At 40.0% G+C, this 23,420-nt stretch overlaps 2 protein-coding genes across 7 annotated transcripts in view; one reads left to right on the top strand and one right to left on the bottom strand.

Moving 5' to 3' along the window:
- The first annotated feature begins 299 nt into the window (after positions 1–299).
- LOC136422031 (serine/threonine-protein kinase 33-like) overlaps positions 300–23,420 on the top strand; it is a 51,654-nt gene continuing 28,533 nt past the window's right edge. For 2 of the 6 annotated variants that reach the window (XM_066409647.1, XM_066409651.1), the window contains exon 1: positions 300–506. The gene's annotated coding sequence lies outside the window, so the exon portion shown is untranslated. Of the gene's footprint in view, positions 507–10,682; positions 10,755–23,420 lie in introns of those variants that run through there. The other 4 variants (XM_066409646.1, XM_066409648.1, XM_066409649.1 and 1 more) reach the window with 4 other exon arrangements.
- On the bottom strand, positions 16,483–22,203 carry LOC136422060 (zinc finger MYM-type protein 1-like). Its single transcript, XM_066409694.1, has one exon. It carries the CDS (start codon positions 20,699–20,701, stop codon positions 17,897–17,899), a length of 2,805 nt encoding a protein of 934 aa, XP_066265791.1. The 5' UTR covers positions 20,702–22,203; the 3' UTR covers positions 16,483–17,896.

The following is a 23,420-nucleotide window of genomic DNA, read 5'->3' on the forward strand; positions in this document are numbered from 1 at the left end:
AGTCGTATGCGTACGCGTACTGTAAAAGTTGATACTAAAATGTACTTTTATAGATCATATCTTGCTATATAAACCAGGAAACATTGAATTGAAGAATGTAGGTGTACTGTTGAATACACAAAACGTCGTTTCATTTGCAGATACACTATTTTTGTTACAAAGCATTTCCGACAATCGGAGCAGCAAAACTTAGTAATTTACAGTATGTTAGAACATGATTGAAAACGCCCCTATAGTGAAAAGTAGACTCGTCTGCAAACTCTCCGCCAATCAGCGAGCAGCATGGCACAAAAGGAGCCAGGTGCGCAGAAGACCTGCGCAAACGCGGTTTCCCTGATGGCGACCCAAATCGGAGAAGTCTTAGTACAACCACAACTTTGAGCAGCTCTCCTTCAAGAAACATGCCAAGAAACGACGATCTGACAAACCTCGGCGAGTTATGAGTCTTCTAGGAGACTTGAGACGGACGCTGGTAGCCGGAATCCGACTGTAACACGACTTACGAGGTGAGTGACGCCATTCGGTTGCTAGTAGAAACGTGCAGATCGTCTTGCACTAGCCCGGTTTGACAGTCTTGGAGCCCAACTCCTTCTCCTTACCTTCGCAATCTTAAGAAATACTAGCGTCTTAGGATCTCCTTCTTTGGCCCAACGCTTCAAGAACCTTCCTAACACGTGTCGGAGTTGTTTAGGAAACGTATGGCTTCCCCAAACGCCTGTTAGTTGCCATGGCGACCGGCTGTTGGTGAAATTTACATGATTATTGCTACAGTTGTTCCGGTAAGGTTTGTAGCTGTCAATCTTTCAACAGGTGTTTCAGGTGCAGGTTTTCAACGCTTCTGATGTATTTTTTCACCCCTAAATAGCTCTTTATAGCACTAGCGATATATAGGGGGTGTTTTGTTTCAAATTTGGGGTTCTAGAATGTGCCTGTCTTGTTGGACACATTGTTGCAAATGTGTCAATTCACAGGAATCAGACTGTGAAGATTATGAAAACATTGCAGCGTTGTGATATAGGCATAGCCTACAGTAGCTAGTAGGTCAATCGTGTGAGATTTTATCAAGATAATAAGCAGGTATCGACAACGTAAATTGGGATACCTTTCTACTAATTCTAGTACTTATTACAGAAAAATGTAGTTTTACAACTGGATAGAACAACACTAGCATACATTGTATTTGATACGTTGTTTCTGTACTATGGTTTGGTAAATGTCACATGGCGTAAGAAGCTATAGTAATGGAAAGGCAGTGAAAAATTCCTTTAAAAAAAGACACAAATGCTATGCCCTACTAGTTACTGTAGTTTCATTTGCAAAAACTGTATATCTTTATTAAGGTCAATGTTGAATTTAGAATTAAATACTTATAAGGTATAACATGCGTACTAAATTTGTAGTTACATTTCTTTCTATCACGTTTTACAGCTTAACTTAATGATTGGTAAAAGACAACAGAGACTTCCACATCCTACCAAAAAATATTGCTTTCTTTCAATTACACTTGTATGTATGATATAAATGTATTGCCATATATTTACAAGGTTTTTGGACCATTGTATGAGAATGTCATTTCAGTGTATTTCTTTGATGATTATGAAAAAGTATTCAATTAGGCAAGATGAAATAGACAACATAGAAGTACTTTATCGGCACCCAACAGAAGCATGAATTTCCCTTTGGGGCAATTTCTAATTTAGAAGAGAGCTTAATGTCCAGGATGTTTTGTTTCACGTACAATCCTGCGAAAGCTGCATAAAACCATTATCCTCCCCCCTCCTCAAGCCCACATACTGTAAATTGATTTATTTTAGCAGGGTAGAATTGGAAAGAAGGTTTTTGCAGTGTTTTAAGTTTGAGATTGTACAGTAGCTATACAATGAAAACACATATTTGCTGTGTCAAGTATTAGCTGTAGATAAAATTAAAATGCAAATTTTTTTATCAAAACCACTAAAAAACCATTCCAAGATTTGCAGGACCCCTTATCATACATTCAAGCCAACAAATAGATAAGCAAAAGTACTGTATTGACAAGAAATTTTCAACAAGAAGTGAAAGGATTAAGACTTCTTGTAATCTTTACAAAGGTCTTAAAGCAGGTGGGGTCTTAGCTTGAAAGTGGGGTGGGGTCTTGTTCAAAGCTAAGTTTAATCCTAAGCAGTATTGTTGGTTGGTTGTTTACAAAACAGATTTGATATTCCGGAATAGGGAAGTTATTATTACCTGGTTACAGTCTTGGTAACAGATTTAAATTTTGCATACAAGCTTTTTGGCGATTCATGTTACTTTAGATAATTCAATATTTTGATTTTTTTTCTTCAGAGACTGCATGGGAATACTGTTAATCTTTCAATGTTTGCAGTGGTTTTATTTTTGTGGTGACCTCTCTAACACATATTCATGACACCACGATTATGCATTTGTACATGTATTGCTACAGAATTGTTTCAATCGCAAACTTGAAACACAGCGAAAATCTCCTTTGCCCTTCTACCTTAACATTCCCTGTGAAAATGAATGAATATACACAACAATGTCCAGTCGCTTAAATATTGAATTTGAGGGGAGGGGGGCAACTGGATCTGTAGTATGCATTTTTATTTCAAAAGTATTATCAATTGTATCCTTTCTTTCTACTCAGACCACCACTACGAAACAACCTTTTCTCTCTAAGCACAAAACAATTCTCATTATATCGCAAGGAAAAAGCAAAGACACCTGTTCAAACTGTTTTCCTGACCACACAATATGCACCTGTATGTGTAGATACAGTAACAGGTCAGTTTTGAACACCTAGTTTGAATCCCAGGGCTAGAAAATCAGTATTGGGAATAGATGCACTGATAAACATAACCTGAAAATTTAGGTGCTCAGAAAAATGTTGGGTGTACAACATAATATAAATTAGAATGTCAGAAAAACTTAATTACAAACTAACCTCACTGCCTCTTTTTAGAGCTTGAATATGAAATTCTATAGCTAACTTCAAGATTTTAAACAATACAAAGGTTTTACTATTTTTTCTGACACTTAAAATGTGAAGAATATGCGGTGTGATACTGATAGTGTACATACAGTAGTTTCATGTGATGTAAGACATAATGTATTACCCTAAACAAATATCTAGGTGCACCCACAGTCAAGAATTTATTGGTGCACAGCCCAATTTTGGGTATAAGTGCACTTGTCTAGAAAACTATTTGAATCTAAAATCTTGAATTTGTGCTTATATAGAAACGTCATTCTTCAAGAAAGATAGATAGATTTAATTGAAAATCAAAACTAGACTTATCATGATATAAAACAGTTGTATTTTGTAAACAAGTATTTTCTTGTATCAGGTTTTATACTTTCCAAGCTTTCATGATGACTACTGTAAATCCTGAAATGTTCACGGTCATTTTATTTTCGCAGTGACCATTTATATAACACCACAAATATTTGTTTTCAACTAATGACCACTATACTTCAGAATTGTTTAAATCACAGACTTATAACACTGCAAAGATGTAATTTTCCTTCCTACTGTGAAATAAAACCTTTGCGAAAGTAAATGAAGTTACGGTATATCAGGAAGAAATGTGGTTTTCTACATACCAACCCTTCAAGATGACTATTATGGATCTGTCTCTAGAGTAGGATAACATTATAGGTCTTCAGTCTCCTATAGATAGTATAATCTGGCTCTATTGTATTGAATGACCATGATGTATTCTAGCATTTTGTATCCTTATTAAATTTTTATTATATTCACGGGATGAGTGAATGGATTCTGGTGCCGTATAAAGCAAAGAAAAGCACTTTGCAACAGACTGAGTCAGCTTATAGATTTGCCCTTATGTGGCAGAGACTGTTATTTTCATATAGAAAGTTCTGTTTAGCCACAAAGTTGTATAATTGTAGGGTTGATCTGAATTAGGATTTTACCATGGTCAATATTGAGCGAAGGAGGTCAAATAGTTATGATTTTCTTTATGAGAGGGTAGAGCTCAAAATATTCATCTGCAATCTGCAATTTGCAGAAGAAAAAAATTGAAGAGTACAGGTAAGCTTTAAGGATATTCAAGAACTTCGAGAAGGAATTAAATGGTATGAAATTATTGAAGTCTTCATTACAAAATTTAGATTACAAAATCTAATTATTGCACCTTTTTTGCTGTATGCATTAATTAAAGAATCATTGAGAAATCAACAAATAGACCAATACATTTTGAATATGATTGCTTAAATCTATGTTTTCACCTTGTCAATAAAAAATAACTATTGCTAATTCCAACAGACTACCGCAACTGTCAGATAGAATTTGAATGTAACTTGACTCGTTGTCCCAATTATAATACACAGTTGGGGGTCTAATTTTGCATTACTGTTCAAGTGCCTCACAATTCAATTACAACAATGAGCAAATATATCTTATGTCATTCAGTTGGTCATTCCATAGGTGGGGAGGGGGGGTGCCACCAAAGCTGAAATCTTTGCAATTCGCAAAATGAAATTATTATTGGTTATTATGGAAAGGAGAAGGAGTAATAAAAATGGTTTTGTATTTACATCATAATTTTACATGTGATTAAACAAAAAAGGTCTGAGTCATATAAAAGAAGGGAGGGGCATCAGATAAAACGTCATCTTGAACACCCCCTCATGAATGGAATAGCCTGAAGTGTTGTCTGTACCTGTAATATGCAATCTGGAATGACCTCACAAAATGTAATTATTCAAAAATCACTTTTTTGTGTGAAAAACTTAATTTTCTAACACAAAAGCTTGGGTGTAGTCACTCAGGTTATGTGAGACAGCTTGACAAGCGAACACTGATTGAGTTTTCCACACGACTTAACGGGAATTACTCCCGAAGGACTTGAAGTAATGGAAAAATCACTTTGCAAAGGACTTATCATCACATGGGTGGTCACAGACAAAATTGGTGATAATTTATGACGACACTTTCTGTTTGAATATGAATATTATAGAAAATTCATATTGTTCCAAAGATCAAGAATGCTACTGTTTAACTCCATTATTGAATTGTGTGTGTATGTGTGTATGTGTGTGTGTGTGTGTGTGTGTGTGATAAGTTATGATGTTACAAAATTTTAGGTACTTGTACTCCTAAAAAAGGTGTACAAAAATAATGATTAAAAAGAATTCCACTAAAGCATTCTTTGAAGTTAGTTCTATTGTTTGTACAAAAATGCTGAGTCTATGTAGAGAATGTTGGTCACGTTTGATGGTTGTTTACCAAACAGAAGTCTTCGCAGTTTGCGTAAACACATTTAGTTGTTTTGTTCTGGGAACGTTATTGACAATTCTCCCATAATCCTCTCTGCTGTCAACATGGCTGTGACCTTGACATTACTGTGCTGTACAACGCCAAATCCTTATTATTTTCAAAACTGAATTTAAAATGTAAATTTAGCCCAGTAGCCTTTTTATCAGCCATGTTATTAAGTATCTGATAGATCACCATAGAGAAGCATCACAAATTGATATTCAAAAATGAATGATTTCCAGAGGATGAAATTGTAAACAATGAAACCACATAATGGTCTAGAATATGAAAAATGGATTCTGTTTACTACATGGCAACAATTTGTTGCATAATAATGACAGGTAAATTTTTCTATAAGTATGGGTCGCTAGAAACAGAAAAAAACTATTAGACAAAGCTCCTGGGTTTCATTTGCAAACAGTCTGGAATTTGCTGAAATTAGAATTTCTTCTGAGGGAATTTTTTATGGTTACAACAGTTGTCTTCATGTGGTTGCGATTATAACTTGTATTTTCAGTGCTTTCTTGAGATCTTATTATTTATAGGATTCAAAATTAACATTTCAGCCAGTGTCTGTGAGTTCTCTGAATGAACTTTGTTGTAACAAGTATAGATTAGAAGCTTTGCATTGATAATGAAATCGATTAACTGTCCAACCTGAAGCCTATTTACATAAACCTGTTGTACCGACACACGTTAATCCATTGTCGCTTAAAGAAAAACTTTTGAGTTGTATTTTTCTTGACATATTCCTTCACAAAACCAAGCCTATTTCTATTACAGGCATTCCATAAACAGTTTTAGTTAGAAGGATTATGAAATGGAATTTGACCGGTCAAGAGTTGGGATTTATTTGACCAAGGTTTGAGGTTGGTGAATAAGAGGCCGCAGTCTTGGTTTCCAGAAGTGAAAAGAAAGGGTGGACTCAGTCAATTGAATTCAATAGTAAAGTTACAGGATCGTATGTCGTTCGGTTTACAGATGTGACGTAGGTACGCGTTTTAGTCGTTATCGGCGTGTTAGCCAAAGCAATGTTTGTGCGCATTTTGAGATAACGGGTTTAGCGTACGCAGTTTTAGCGTTGTTTGAAGTTTTGGCAGAGCGGAAAATCAGCAGGCATTACGCACGCTTGGTAAAGAGGCGGCCGTGAGGGCAGTGAATGCACCGCGTGTACCTTGGCACGGGAATAGAGCTCGGTAAACGATCCTGTATACGCTTTGTTTAATGGAAACATGGATACGCAGGTATCTGCCCCCCTCAAGCGGTGGCCGATCACACCACCGCCTATTGTCTGCCCCCTGGTTGGAAATAGCTTTTCTGTCAATTTCTGCCTGTGCCCAGCGATCTTTGCTCCCCCTTTTTCAAAAAGCATGCACTTAAGAGTCAAACAAAGCAATCAGAGGCCTGTTAAACTACCATGCATTTCCAAATTGGAGTGAAGATGAAAATAAACAGGGCTATCGGCGGTGACGGCGTAGGGATATTCCTCGGTAGCGCTGCGTGTGTGTTCTGTACTCGAGCAGAACAGGATAAACATTGTCGCTTATCAGGCCTCTTCACGGACCAGATATTAGTTTCTCTCTTGCACATAAACGTAACCAAGCAACTAGAGTCTTCGTCAACAACTCCTGTTGTAAACAACCCCCCTCCCCTCATCTCTTCAAATATTGTTACAGTTACAGTGCACACAGGTGTTCGGTTGTGTGTAATTTCCCATGGTTTGGAGATGACTTAATCAATTCTGCAGGTGTCCGTCCCTAACGAAGTAATCGTTAAGACCTTGACCTTAACTGTCGCCATATAGTCTTTGCCCTTATGCCATTGATTTTCAGTTGTGTAGCAAATTTGGGTGATTTCAATCGCGATTTCCTGAAATTCTACAATATTGTAAGTTAAACTTAAAAGTTAAAGAAGTTTTAAACAAAAAAGATATTTGAACACTTTTCTTGTATATGTTTGAAGTTGTAAGGGAAAATGAATTTTAAGCTGGATAGTGAGTGGGTGGGTTACACAAGTTGCGTTGACAACGTTAACAAAATTACTGCTTGTATATACCGGTACTGTAAATTCAATTATTTTTGTAGTAGGAGGGGAAAGGAAGTTTTCGAAACAATTCTGTAGTACTGTTACAGTAGTTACTGTATTACATTGAAAATGCATGTTGACTGTGTCCTGAATTTGCAGTGGACAGGTTACCACGAAATTAGAATCATTGCAAACGTTTTTATGATTTACAGTATTGTGTTTCTGAAAGTAGATAATGGTAGGAAAACAACAGATTTGAAGAAATCAACTGTTAGTCCTATAATGGGAATATGCATTTCGTGACCCTCAAAATTTCTTAATGGATTAATTTTTTCCAGTCTTAAAAGTGTCACGGAGGAGAATAAATGTCTTCTGTTATGAAGCAAACTTCTCGCGTGTCACGTTCACATGTTATGTAGAAGTTGAGCACAAAAGATGCAGCAGCTTGAAAATGATGTTAAATTTTCTTTTCAGACACTTCTCATGTGGCTTTGTGAGGCCACTCGGGCAACGTAATTACATTTTCTCGCAATTTTCCACATAGCATCCCTTTCCAGAAATTGTTTGCCTTTAGAAAAAAAGTCCCAATACATTTCGGTATTTTCCTTCTCCTTCTAAACTTCAAACATTCCAATGAGCAAAAGGAAAGTTTCTTCCATATAATTATAAAGTTATAGAAAACCGTAGCCTATTTCTCTCTTTCTTTAACCCACCAAACATTACTGTATTTTAGAAGTATGCTTTGTAATTGGCCCTTTACTCTAAAAGGGTTAATAAATGGCAGGTGCTGCAATAGATATATATATCATTGCTTTTATTCTAGGTGGGGAGGGGGGCACTCTTGATTCTTTCTTTAAAATCCTCAGCTGTTCAAGTCTTTAAACAGGTGTGGCATTCTCGATAGCCATGGAATTTGACCAGTAATCGTTCGACACACCCACTACTTACGGCTTAAGAAGTTAAGTCCTCGTAAATCGGCCGATGATAAAAAATTAAGGAGAAAAGAAAGGTTTTATTGGCCTGGCTGTATTTCACCTTGACAGTGTGTACAGTGTTGCCAGTAGTGATAGCGAAACAAGGTTTAATTCTGCTGTGTGCAGGTGTGTAAACTATTGTGGGTTAAAGCTAATAAATTTAGGATCACCTGATTAAAGATGTACATGTGCTACGTTGTTGAAGGTTAGACATCTATGCATGGCCAGGTAATAAGATACTAGTATGCAAGGTAACAGTTACTTAAGCAGCTGAAAAGGTTGTAGAAAATTTTCAAAATCCATGCCAGTTACTTGTCAGTAACTGTTGCCTTGCAGATGTACTACTAGTTTAGCTGGTTAATATCTACATGTATTTACATTTGCATCTATTATTGTTGTTTTTTTCCACATTTTTGTGATGTCAAATGTTATAGAACTTATGAATGGTAAATTATGACTTATGTTTAAGCCTTTCTTTCAATTTTAACATGTAACGGGGGGTGCCCAACCATCGGACGTTTTTTTACGCGCTGGAACTCACGGCGCTCCATTGCTGGTTGCCAGAGAGTGGTCAGGTTTTAATGAATGAATTTTGAACACATTCATCTAAAGACCATACTTGGACAAGAAATGTATTCATACTGTTCATGGGCCCTTCATGCTCCGCGTTACATGCGGAAGACGCTGTGAGACATTTTCACGAATGTACCTTCTGATTTAGTGCTACGCCAGATAGTGTGCCTAACTTAGTACGCTTTGGTAATTTTGCTCTCTTCGGAAGTTGGTGATGAAGTTAGGGAAATGTAAATAAGGCTTGAAGTCTGCTATATTCTAGCTTTCTTTTGACCGGAAAATTTTGACTGTGTGCACTTCTAACGTCATGTGAGAAGGGCTATATCTAGCGCATCCCAGCTCATGTTCCCACGGGAAATAGGCTACTACGCGGCCCGACGTACGTATTGAATGCGGCCCGACTTACGAAATCATTACGAAAAAACGACACCGCTTACATCAACAATACTCCGTCTACTTATTGGGAAACATCTTCGCCATCTCTGTATTCAGTTTCCTTTTCATAGACGGTACCAATCACATGTTAGAGCGTAACAAAGCTGTGCGTTGAATCGTCCCGCCACCATCGCGGTCCAAAAAAATGGCGGGAAAACAACGTCGTCAGACGACAGCAATGTTTACGTTGTTTTTCTTTGGTCGGTTTTCTTCTCAACAAACACTTAAAGACCCAAATTTTTAGTGTTTTATGAAATTATTTTTCTTATGTGTATGATAGCTGTGTGACTTATGTATCTGCTTGGCACAGGTCGTATATTTAGGTGCCGGGCCGTCTAGCTACGCAGTGACCCTCTACTCAGCGTTGCCATCATTATTGTCAAAATACTACTTTTCGACAAAAAAAGAAATGAATATGTACACATATGTTTTGAATGTAAATGACAATTATGTGCATGAACTTGGGTTATTTACCTTCCTTATCAGCATAGTCATTGGACACAAACACGGCGTACTTATGCAAAATAAGATCAGTAAAAAATCCGTGCGATGTTCGGGCGCGTGCGAGGTTCGGGCGGCCCCCGTTAAATGTAGATACATGACTAGAAAAAAACTAGACATTATGATGACAATCATGTACACATTTTTTTCTAGAAAACTGATAATTCAAAACTGAACTAAAAGAACATTAATTTTGTGTATTAGCTATAAAACTAAAGACAAACTCAGAACTACACAATCATATAAAACATTTTTAGTTTATAGGTGAGTCAGTTTCATAATTCATTAATCAACATATATTATGTTTTAAGCTTTTTTAAAGTGTTAGTGTCTTTCTGACCTCAAAACAAAATTTGTATGTTATAGGAAATATTGCAAGGCAGCCTTGACTTTATACATCTGTATAAGAAAAGCGTGCACGTGGCTTGTACAATGTCACGTTGATCCACCCGTCTCAGATGAGACACATATTAAACACTTCCAAACAACACAACCATTATGAAAGCTACATGACATTCTCCCACTGTCATTTCTTCCGTCTCTAAATGCCAATGACAATGGAAAAACTAAATCACGCGCAAAAATTACGACATACAAAAAGTCAGCGACTACCCTGCTCTTTCAGTAATTTCCCAAAGGAATACGTCTAGGGTATGATGTATACAATGTAGTCTTTAGCCAAGTACTCAGTTTAATAATTGAGGATAAGTATTGTATAGACTGTCAGGTCGTGTTGACAAAACGCTGTAACTGTAAATTAGACACGACTAGGTATAGGATGGTTGGCGACAGGGATAACAATGTCCGCTGAAAAACCGCACGTTCAAGTATATGCAAAGTAGGGACTGATCAGTAAGTTCAATGTCCTGTATTGTTACAACCTTGGTAAAAAGAGCCTGGAGGTTTTACTTTTTAGTCTTGCTGCTGCAAATTGGATGTTTTTCGTATTTTTTGATCATCAAAAAGTGTAGGTGAGTATATAGTTCCTTTTAGATTATACTTGGGCCATGATAATGTTCGATACGGGCATTCCGGACCGGACTACATTTTGTACATTTTACAGTTACTGTATTTTATGGGCTTTTGAACTTGTCTCTCACGGGCTCCCATAGAATAATTTGATTGCTATGTATTTGTGTGTGCCGCTTTTGAGAATTATGAAACCAGATTCGAACGTTGGAATTGATGTTCGTACAAAGTTATAGTTTCCTTGCATTACACTAAGCAAAGAGTCTTATTACAATTTTTATGCTAGAATATTCTTGATTATTACAGTATGATTTTATAGCACTATGGATATGCTAATTTATCTTATAAAAGTAGAGCAGGTTTCAAGGATTTTCTAATGGATATCTGCTCAGTTAATTGACTAATTTGGTTAACAAAAGTTACTAAACTAACCAATTAACCTGTCGACTGTGGCCGCTAAAGTTGTCAAGGTTGAAGAATCTGACCTGTTGTGTATATGTCACAGGACAGATTGGAATCCAGTACAATCTGGAACTGTCCTAGGACAGATTAGAATTCCAATCTGTCCTAGGACAGACTGGAATTCCAATCTGTCCTAGGACAGTTCCAGATTGTACTAGTACAGATTGGAATTCCAATCTGTCCTAGGACAGATTGGAATCCTGATGGGAATTCCAATCTGTCCTAGGACAGATTGGAATCCTGATGGGAATTCCAATCTGTCCTAGGACAGATTGGAATCCTTCAACTGAACTGTATATTATGTAAATTAGAGACATTTGCATATTATGGCCCATTATGAGTAACTTGATATGCTCAACCGATTTTTCCAGTTATTTAGTGGCTAGGTATATAAGAGCTACTTTCTGTGACAGTCAGTGACAGCATAAATCAGCTTGGTTAAGTGATGGCGGCGGCAGAATAACAGAAAAAAGGATGGTTTATTGTTCTGGAAGATTGCTTTCAAATAACTCGTATAAAAAAATACTGGTTTTACGTAAACTACTGTTAGATGTTTGCTTAGGGTAACTAGGGTAACCGTTATAAATGTTGAATGTTGAGTAAAAATAGTGAGTAGTATATAGCATACATGTACATGTATGCTTGACAGATTTGATTTTGTGCGCGACGTATGCATAGTCAGCCTGTGGGTAAACAAATTCATTGGCAGTACGTATACGTATTGTTCTGATTCAGACTTTTATCACTTCTAAAACCATTGTTCCCCTTGTTGTCCCCATTCAAGGTTCAGGGTTCTGAAAGTTCACTTCTAGAGATATACTATATTAGCCAATGATAGTTTTGTTGTATTTTTGTCATTATTTCTAAGTAGGACCAAGCAAATGTCCATTGAGTCATTGTTCCATAAAATACTATCACGGTCATACAATAAGAATATTGACTTGAACTGTGCTTCAGACAGTTTACATAAACAGTGCTAACCTACAAAATAGACTACTTGATATAGTAGTTCAAGATTCATATCCAAATCTCATGTTTCGAGCCATGTTGGTGACATACTTATCATTTTTGGTTTACCTCGTACTTCAAGGTGTTATGTAGCTAAGGAGAGATGCCTTATTTAGGTCACTTTTGTAGTGCGGGAACTGGAAATACATGTACTAGTACAGGCTTAGTGTATTTCTATAAATTGTTCCATTTTACGTACAAAGTTATGAGATTCAGAATTAAATCTCCGAACTTTATCCACTTGTAGAGTTTGAATTGTCTTTGATATATATTGTTTACCTGAATGTCTAACCTTTATAAACGACATATAAAGTTATTACAATCATAGCATATGAGTTGAAACATCAGGCAAACTCGAGTTTGTTCTAGGCAATATTTCGGTAACAGTTCAAATCCTGGAACTTATGGGATCAAACCTCCTTGATGGGATAGAGCTCACTTTCAAAGCAAGAAGTATCCTCATTTAGAAAATTAAAATAATTTTTCCTTTCTTTGTTATGCCGCTTCAAACTAGGTCATCAATTGTCCTGGACAAGCAGTGATGTTGTCAAATTATCAACTGCTTGATTGAAGATCATGTTAGCCTTGGCCCTCAGGTCTTGGTATTACTTTTAGTCAGTGACTGTAAGCAAGGAGGTTTAAACTTTCTAGGTGTAAGCTGAGGATTGGGATATTCACAGCCAATACAGACAAAATTCCATGAAAGAACAATAAATTCTCACACATCCCCCTGAGTGTGCTTGATTCAACTTCCTAAAAATTCCTTCCTAGAGCACTCAGGGGTCTGGCATTTACTTTTAAAATCAGCTGGTATACCTGGAGATGTTTCCTTAGGAGCACTGTCTAGTGAGTGCTCCCATCAAAACTTACATGTATGTGCCTAAATCATGGACTGCTAGGCTGAACTGTCAATCAAGAAAAAAAGAAAAGTCTTGCAAACTACCATACCCTGTACATAACACACACATGTCAATTGATAGACTCAACTTAATATATGAGGTAACATTTGTAGACATAATAGATTCAAGAACTCTATAAAAACACCGCTCACTGCACTCTTTATAGAAACCCTTGCTTATTCGGCGAAGATATGTGTTCGTGGAACTCTAGTTTACATAATATACAGTTCAGTTGTTTTATTTTATTTAAAAATATAAAAAAAGGATTGTTGTATTGTAGGATCCAATCTGTACTAGGATGAATCAGGATTCCAATCTGTCCTAGGACAGATTGGAATTCCAATCTGTACTAGTAAAATCTGGAACTGTCCTAGGACAGATTGGAATTCCAGTCTGTCCTAGGACAGATTGGAATTCTAATCTGTCCTAGGACAGTTCCAAATTGTACTGGATTCCAATCTGTACTGTGACATATACATAGCAACATTGAATGATTACAATTGAACTAAATGTGTGTTACTGTATATGTATACAGTATGTGCGTGTGTTAGGATTGTAACTTAGTTACTGTTGAAGTGTGATGCTATCTTTAAGGGTGGGGTTCGAATGTGTCTGTGTGACTTGGTATTGCACTTGACAAAAATGCCAACAGGAGACTCAAAATTTTTCCATGCCGTCAGGAATTTGTTCTGAACCGTATCCTCCCTTCAATTCAAGTTCGAGCGCATGACAGGTCAAAACGTGACGAAATTTACCTCAAGGACTTAAAAGCTAGACTCAAGGTCATTGGTGAAGTAACGTTTACGGATTAACCGTGTTTTGCTACACACACACATAAATCAGTAAATTGTCGTTTGTCAATAGAATATACTCCCTTTTCATTGGTACATTTTCCCAGTATACAAACTTGCTAACAGCCACATAATAGCCATTACATACAAGGGCATAGAGAAACCTTCAACTGCCCAAAGTTTACAATAGATGCATTCATGGATTGTTCAAACCTGTGTCAAAAGTATGGCAGGAAACTGTTTGAAAATGGTGCCGGTAAGTTCAATATTTAACTGTCAGTCTGTGGACAGTCGTGTATTGTCTCGTATAAACAGAATGTTTTGGGGTTCGCTTACGATGTAGTTTTGAGCAGAACTTTCTTTACATCTTGTTGAAGAGAATTTGGCTCTAAGGTATTGGTAGATGGAATAGTCCAAGTTATACGAGCGTGACATCGAAGAGTAGCTCTTAACTCAGTTCTCAACCTCTCAAGACTTGGTAAGTCAATCAAGTTCTAATCTTTTTGCATCGGTCAAATCATTTAGCAATTTTGTTTAATGATTATGTAAATGTATTTTTGCCTTATGATGTACAGTCAACCACCTCTACATAAGGACTACCTGAGCAATGTGTCCACTTTTTGGTAGTCCCTTAGATATTTTGTCCCATTTAAAAATAATATTGTGTCGTACAAGCATTAAGAATCCTGTCTATAGTGACTGCACCTGTCCACATAGACCAGATTTTCAAGGTCCCCTGAGTGGTCTTCTTGGGCAGTGTTAACTTGGCTGTACCTGTTTGAGTTGTGCAAAGTTCTTGTAGTCGTTTAACAATCCTTTAGAAGGAAGATGTTTGAAGTAATTTTGTGTTTGAGGGTAGCTATATACCTCAAACATGTACTAAAAAGGTTTGACTTTGAACTTTGGACAACGAAAAAAGAAAAAGAAGGGTCTTTTTCGTTGACAGATTTATACTTCCGACCCTGCGATGTGGGAATAAAAGAAAATGGCTGCAAAGTTAATCATTAAATCCAGCCAAGTTTAGCTTTTGTGGCTTTGAGAATAATGTCATTAACATGGAGAATATGGCCTCCTGTAGCATAAAGGCAGGAATGTGCAGTTACAAAGGCTTCTCTTTGGACTCAAAAAGTGCTGCGTTGTGTGGAATAAAAGAGGGATTTAAAACCACTTTTAGTCAAGGTTTTTACCCTTGATAACATAGAGAGTGGAGTTGAAAAATAGGGGGTTTTGCAGAACTCTTAGCTGCAGGGGGTTTTTACAAGTCTAGACAAACGCATTATAGTCAGAGATAATACTCTAAGAAGACGTCAGAGGTTGCAATGTTTCAGTCCTTTTGTAGTTTTAACTTAAGTGTAGAAAGTTCGGAGCAACCACAGAAGTTTCTTTCGGATGCTGGTTTTTGTGGCTTTGCGGTCTGTTATCAACCTCCTTGTCAATTTTTGCAGCAGATCTAGGGGAGATGGTGCTCCCCAGGTAAGTGAACTGCTGGACTCTTAGTGTCTTCAGTTCTGTCTGGCCAATCATAACGTACATGTAGGGTGGGTGATACACTTCCTGGGGGAGTCATCTTCGGGCTTCTAGACCGAAGAGCATTTCTTCTATTGCTGTAATAATCTTACATGTACAAAAATGTTATAAAACCTAGTATGATGACAATTCTTTTCTTCAGAAATTCAGTCAAATCTATTCAGGTTTGCGAAACTACATTTTGTATTGCAATGTCAAGACCATCTTTTCCCTTAGCTGATCATGTAGCAGTGTCTTTTTATCACCATAGCTTTTTTTCTTTTACAGTTTTTTTTGGATAGTTTTTTCAACAGTTCTCCTCACCTCAACTTTCAAAAGTGTAATTCTGGGCAAGAACGTTGACACATCTCTTGACCTACATCTAAAGCAAACACGAAAACTGTTGAGCTCTGCAAAATTGAAACACCACAAGGACCTCTCTACAAGTTACAACTCAGGTGGAAGTCAGGGTTTATTTTCGTGCACATGTCTCAGTTTTCCAAGTATCAATTATTCCTCATTTAGCATTGGGAGGACCAGTTTCGGATATCCTTTTGTGAAAACGTCTTTGACCTACAGTAGAACAATTTACCACGTACTTAGGGAAATTTTTTTTTTCTGTTTTCTCCGTTTTCAAAGTGTCAGTCCTTTATTTAGCAAGGAAGAGGGGTTTTGGATATCCTGTCGAGAAAATGGCCATGACTGACCACTTTAGAACTCGGAGAGAACAGGACTGGTTCTATTTTCGTGCATGGGTCTCAGTTTTCAAAGTATCAGTCCTTTATTTAGCAAGGAGGAAGGGTTTCGGATGTCCTTTTGAAGAAATGTCCGTGACCTACTCTGTTAAACCCTTGAGACGGCCATTCTTCGCTCTTTCTGTCATTCAAAAGTGAAGTGCAGGTTCGACACAAAAGAGGCACGTGTCTGGCCCACATTAAGCAACTATCAAAGGAATGTTTTTTCCAGCTAACCATATGTAATACTATATAGAAAGTTCTTTACTACAAGGTATTGCTTTCAGAGGCGGCGGCACGAATTTTCGAATGGGGGGGCGAGTTATTTATTCTGTATCTACGAAACGAGCGCCGAAGGCGCGAGGCGTCGCGCCGAAGGCGCGACCATTCTAGGGGGGTCCGGGGGAATGCTCCCCCGGGAAAATTTTGGAATCTAGACGCTCTGAAACGTTATTTCCTGCATTTCGAGGAGCAAGTTTTGCGCGTATACTTAGCTAAATTTATACCGGGCCCTCTAGGGCGGTGACCTCGCTGCGACGAAGTTCATAGATAAAAACATCGGGAAACAGATCTTTCTACATTATGTGTGTTTTGTTGCCTTTTCAGTCTTACTATTAAATACATTTGGCACGATATTTCAATTACGGCATTACACGAATTGAATTAATAGGTAGCAGCGTGATCGCCGTGTAGTGGAATGGGAAAGGCGTGACCTTCGACGGGTATTTGACGCAATTCCACGGAAGTTCACGCGTCTTGTACGAAGTCAGGTCGCAAGGACATTTGCTGTATTTCTATCTACAAATATACAACTGATTTAACTTTATGTCTTGTTCTCTTTTTCAGACTCTGACACGACTTGTAAAATCATAATGTGGGCTACAGATGCATTGTGTTTGTTGAAAGTCTTGACGTTTAAAGTTTGGTTCTGGAATATCTGTTTGTTTTTTCTGTTATGCCGATAAGCTTTGTACTGTATAACTTACATGTTCCTGTTCCTAACATCTTACTATACAATAGACAGCTCACCACACATTTATAAAACGTACAAATAACTGTTTATTATATAATATAGATACGTTCAACCGTGAATAATTTGGAAGTTGGAAGTTACGTCAGAGCGAAGGCGCTTAGCTTTCTTTCCCGGACCACAATAAGATCGCATCGCCCGTTACATCGGCAAGTAATCACGTAACTAATCACTATCAAGAAGCATCAAAGGTAACGAGTAGCTTTCTTAAACAATGGTACCTTCAAATACGGTGTAAAGTTAACTTGTCATGGGTGAAAATATAGATTTTAGAACAGGTAAGTCGGAAACATCACAACAAGCCGATTCCAAGATGGCGGTCCATGTGCCACACGATCCCGACATGCAGAGCGTCTTATGCTTAAACGTTGCAATAGACGTGAAGTAACCATAAGGTATCCACAGGCGGGAGTGGAGGAGGCTGGTACTGGACGCTACCATAGCCCCCGACCCTCAGGCATGAGGATGGGACTAGGTAAAGGTAACCCATATAGAAATATAAAACTGCAAAATAAATTCATCTAGGCTACATGGCATGTACATAATTCCATCTTAAGGTTATAGGAGTGATGCATAACTATCACACAGACATAGATTGTGTACTGTTAACGTTATATCATAAACAATAAAATAAACTATACAAAGACTACACAATATGCATAAAACAATGAAAAGCGTGGAGGCCGGAAAGTTCTTGGCATGTTAAATCATTGTCTACTTTCCGAAGTAGCGCATTCGCTCTTGATTCAGAGAGACAAACTCAGTCGCAATGGCGTTCAAGTCCATGTCGTCAACAATGTCCTTGTGAACATGTGGGAGCATACAATTGTTCAGCCTCTGTTCCGTCATTGTTGAGCGGAGGTATGTGAGCAGTCTCTTCAATGATGAGAATGCCCTCTCGGATGTAGCTGAAGTGATAGGAACCGTTAGATATAGTCTGAGCAATTTGTGTGTTTGTGAAAATGTAACCCGGTGTGCATCAGTGGACATTGCGGAACAGATGGTTCTGATACTTGTGACCTTCTTCACCTCGGGAAGGGCCTGGTGAATCACGTCTTGGAGCATGGCGAGATGGCGTGTAAGCTTAGGGCGATCTAAGTCTTTGCCAAAGACAGAGGTCATCACTTCATCCACGTGGTTTGAGACGTCATTGCCATTTGCTGCATTTATTAGTACCCGCTCCATGGCAACAACTGGCTTGAGGAACTCCTGGTCGAACCTCTCCGTGAGCTCTCCTGTCAGTAGGTCGCATGCCTGGAAGTAAACCTGACGATAGAACTCCTTTGGACCGGCGGGTCTGTGTGGTTCACTTCCATCGTCTAGGCGCCTTGGCTGTCGTCGGTAGCGTGGTAGGGTTGGCTCACCGATGTTCAGCTCTCTAGCAGCCTGCTCCGTAAGCATATAGAAAGAGTCAAATGCCTCTTCCTTTCTCTGTCGGCGATAGTATGTCTTCAGTGATTCCACACTACCGACCGCCTCTTGTACGCTCAAGTCCTTCGTCTGCAAAGTTGTGGACACTTCCTCTGCAGACGAAAAAAGCAACTGGCCTAGACGCAGGGCGAACAACGTGTTGAACTTCTCCAGTGCTGCGAGGACACCTCCCGCTTTCAGCCCATATTCGTCTCGCGTTGTTGCGTTGACCTCTTGCATGGTGTCCATGAGGGTGGTGTAATTACTCAAGATGCTTTCTATTGCTGCTGTCCGTACAGTCCAGCGTGTGGGACACAGGGGCTTGATGGAACTTGGTGTCTCGTCTCCAGATGCCTGTTGGTTAATGTTGAATAGTGTCTTTCTCTTTGGTGAATAGTTGATGAGCCTATCAATCTCCCTTGCTAGGTCTAGTGCATCACGCAGGACCGCTATCTGCCTGCAGGTGTCTTGCAGGCACAGGTTGAGCGAGTGGGCCCAGCAATGCACAGGGACAGCTGCAGGCTCCTCTGTCTTGATCCGAGTTGCGACCCCAGAACGATGTCCCTTCATGTTCGCAGCCCCATCGTAGGCTTGTCCGCGACAGAGTTTAAGTGGGAGGCCTGTCCGGAGAAGTGTGTCCTTGATGGCTGCGGTGATAGTGGCGGCGTCGGTTGAAGTTAGCCTGTACAGGCCAAGACTATCCTCGTGGACATTGTAATCATAGTCCACGTAACGAACACTTATGTTCAGCTGTTCATTGCATGCCACGTCCGTCGCTTCGTCAGCGATAAGGGCAAACCATGCTGGGTCGTTGGCCTTTATGCGCGCGAGCACCGACCTCAAGACGTCATGACCCATGAGAGTGATCAGTTCATTGATGTGGTCATGAGACATGAAGCGCCCTTGTTGCAGCCATGAACGAACCACTTCATTATCTTCTGCCCAAGTTTGAAGTAGGTGATACAGATTCCCATCCTTATCATGATGACCTCTTATAGGAAGCCCTTGCCTTAACAGATACCTCAAGGCTGATATCTGTTTTATGAGGCCATTCCGATGAAGTTGTTGTTGTTCAGCAACCTGGGAGTTAAGCTGACTTACGATCGATTGGCCAGTAAGGGCAGTGCACTTCATGACAGCTTCTCCGTGTGCATCTGACCCCTCGTGGGTGTCAAACTTCTCGGGCCCTTTCTTGTAATTGTTAAAACCTGTTGTTGTGAAGGCATTTTCTTTGTGGCCTGAAAATGTGATGAGCTTGTTCTGTTTGGCATAGCGACAGGGGGCACAGAACACTTTATTCTGTTTTGTGCACAAGGTGATCCACTCGCGATCCTCATACCAGTCGCTGAGGAATCTTCTACCCCCTCTCTTAAAGGCGCTGAGAACAGCATCATCCTTGGGCTGGAACGCAGTAGGACCTGTGGCGGCACATCCTTTGCAGTCACAGTCAGCAGACTTGGACGTTGCAGACTGTCTCTCTTCTGTCTCGGAAGACTCGGATGTTGTCAGCTGCGCTTTCTCCATCTCTGTCTCCGGTGGCGTGGAGGATGTGGACTGCGCTTTCTCCATCTCTGTCTCCGATGGAGTGGAGGATGTGGACTGCGCTTTCTCCATCTCTGTCTCCGGTGGCGTGGAGGACGTGGACTGCGCTTTCTCCATCTCTGTCTCCGGTGGCGTGGAGGATGTGGACTGCGCTTTCACCATCTCTGTCTCCGGTGGCGTGGAGGCTGTGGACTGCGCTTTCTCCATCTCTGTCTCCGATGGAGTGGAGGATGTGGACTGCGCTTTCTCCATCTCTGTCTCCGATGGAGTGGAGGATGTGGACTGCGCTTTCTCCATCTCTGTCTCCGGTGGCGTGGAGGACGTGGACTGCGCTTTCTCCATCTCTGTCTCCGGTGGCGTGGAGGATGTGGACTGCGCTTTCACCATCTCTGTCTCCGGTGGCGTGGAGGCTGTGGACTGCGCTTTCTCCATCTCTGTCTCCGGTGGCGTGGAGGATGTGGACTGCGCTTTCACCATCTCTGTCTCCGGTGGCGTGGAGGATGTGGACTGCGCTTTCTCCATCTCTGTCTCCGGTGGCGTGGAGGATGTGGACTGCGCTTTCTCCATCTCTGTCTCCGGTGGCGTGGAGGATGTGGACTGCGCTTTCTCCGTTTCTGATGACTTGGGGGTCGCAGGGAAACTCACTGGCGTAGCCAGGACCTAAGGGCCACATAGGAGAGTGTGAGAAAACAACCTGCAACTTTTCACCACTAATTATGTGAATGAAAAACATCGACTTAGATTCCATTCTGTTGGGAGTGACCTTGTCGTAAAGTGGCATTAAAAAGGGGTCGATATCGTTTCGCGCGAAGGATCTTGTACCAAGAAGACGCGGTCTGGCCTGGCTACATTTTATTGATATTGATATATCTGCTTTAACCCCCTTCCCCCAAGCAGTTTTATTTTTAGTAGCTCATACACATGTGGTTAACAAATAGAGATATATGTAGTTCAGTTTCAAAAAGATATGCACTTCACCTTTGTTCCTCATTTCATAGAAAAAAGTAAGTAAGGAAAGACGGACTCGAGTCTTTAAAAACGGGCTTTTAATGAGGTCAACGTATGCGAAAGGCGCCGACTGTATTTTTTCTAGGCGACAGCCCCTTTCGGACGCCCCTCTGAGGAAACGCTAATTACTTGTATCATCGGACTTGTATCAACAGATATCCGATCTTATCTGTCACATTACGAAGCAGGGAGTATGAGAGCCGCGGTAATGTTATTCTATTGGGAACACATTTGGATGTAGCAATATGTGCACGCAACAGGAAGTTTATGGTACTGTCCACACGTGGTCGTATGGAAGAGCCACCCTACATCTGTAAACAATTATGTAAAATCTTCGAGAACAAGAGTGTAGACATGATCTAATATTCATTCCAACAGTTTAATCCTCATGATCCTACTAGCGCGATGTTAGGTATCGCAAAGCCGCTAACAAAATTTGTCGGAAATGGCGCTTTGGATCGGCATCGAAGTGGCATCATAGAGGAAAACACAGATAAAGAGATATTCACATTTCTGTCAGGGGGGTCAAAAACAGCTGCTCGCGCATTATCCCGCCATGTAGAATTACCAAAAAACAAACTACAATTTTACCTTGTCTTGAAGCTGGCCCCTTGGAGATTCATTGGCGTTCTTGTTGTTGCTGATCGTTTCCTGAGGACCACGAGTGAAAAATGACAAGATTGTCGCTTTCTTCCTAGACGAACTCTCTGCTTTCGCTTTCCTTTTCGGAGCCATGTCGGCATTCCGTCCGGGCGTCGCTAAAGAAAACTTTCCCGGACCGCACAGGCCTCTGGGAATTTAGGACTTTTCCCGAGAGCTTCCGAAGGACTCCGACGTGCGCCGACAGATTTTCTTCTATATTTGGTCCGTTGTCGAGTCACATGACTTCTCCCGCATACCCGGAAGAAGCCAAATAGTTCGCAACACGGAAGAGAACGGGGTCACACACGTTTCCGCGCGACGCCGCGTGCCGCTGCAATAATGTCGCACGCTATGATCCTCTATGGGCATTTGCGGTGGATTTTATTGAAAAAAATCCACAAGGTTTCAGCTTGAATTTTTGGGGGGGCGACGGGGGGCGTCGCCCCCCCAACATATTTTTCGGGGGGGCGGCCGCCCCCCCTGCCCCCCCCGTGCCGCCGCCACTGGCTTTTGCTGGGCTGAATTCCATAGTCTTTTTTTAGTAGCAAGATTTGGATGTTGAGTGTTGTCTTGAGACGTCGTTAAGACTCTTATCTCCACCTGCCCTCTCCTCCTAAATACCTGCCCGCACCTGTGAAAAAGTCACACACACATTCTCACCTACAATGGCCCAGACTTTCACCCCCTCCCACTTCTCTATTGTTACTAAATACAGTGGTGGCACTTCTTTTCAAGAGAGAGTTAGCTACGGAGATTTCGCGGTTTTAGCGGCTTCTTTCGGATCACGCAAGAAACTTACGCCGTGTTTGTCTACGAGATATCTTTAGAAGGCGAGAAAATCCCCGACGCCACAGTTTGGACGTGACTGTGTCGAGGTCGAGCGACCTACATTGAGGAGGTCATGGGTCGAGGGTCACGTTCTGTGGTTCCTTTGTTTGGTTGGACACGCAGCTTTGCTACTCAAACCTCTTCGTCCTAATTGGGCGCTGGCAAACTAAGTTTCCGAGTCAATATTATATCATCTTGGTAAACGTTGCTTCTGTTGGAAAAACGTTTCCAGTTCTTGGGTAAAGTCAATCATACCCCAAAAGACACAGTCAGTTACTCAATACATATTATTTTCAAACAACTGGATAGAATTTTGAAACAGTCCATATTTTATTTCCTGGATGTCTAACCTTCATCAAAGTCAATCAAAGTTTTTAGTTATTATCATAGTTTATAGCATAAATGAGTTTTGTATTGTATGGGACTTGTATGGGTCAAACGAAAAAGAGATACCATTGGGAATATTGTACAATACAGTACATCTGACTGACATTGACAAGCATGGGGAGTTGTATTTATATGATCAATGAAAATGAAGGCTAGGGAGTGTCTCAAACAGTCAAGTTTGCCCTAGTTTTTTTTTTTTTACACCCTTTCTGTGCCACCAACACAAAGTTTGAGGGCAATTTAGGTCACAGTCGTGGTAAGGTTGCATGATAGATTGATGTGTTTGTTTGTTTATTTGTTTGTTTTAATATTCGTCTATTCAAAAGAAGCTCAAATTCACCTTCAGGTTGTTAATTTCATTGAGGTCATGAGGAACAAGGTAAGTGTGAGACCAATAAAAACCACACGTTGGCTAGACAGA

Source organism: Branchiostoma lanceolatum, chromosome 16, assembly GCF_035083965.1.
Source record: "Branchiostoma lanceolatum isolate klBraLanc5 chromosome 16, klBraLanc5.hap2, whole genome shotgun sequence".
Lineage (NCBI taxonomy): Eukaryota > Metazoa > Chordata > Leptocardii > Amphioxiformes > Branchiostomatidae > Branchiostoma > Branchiostoma lanceolatum.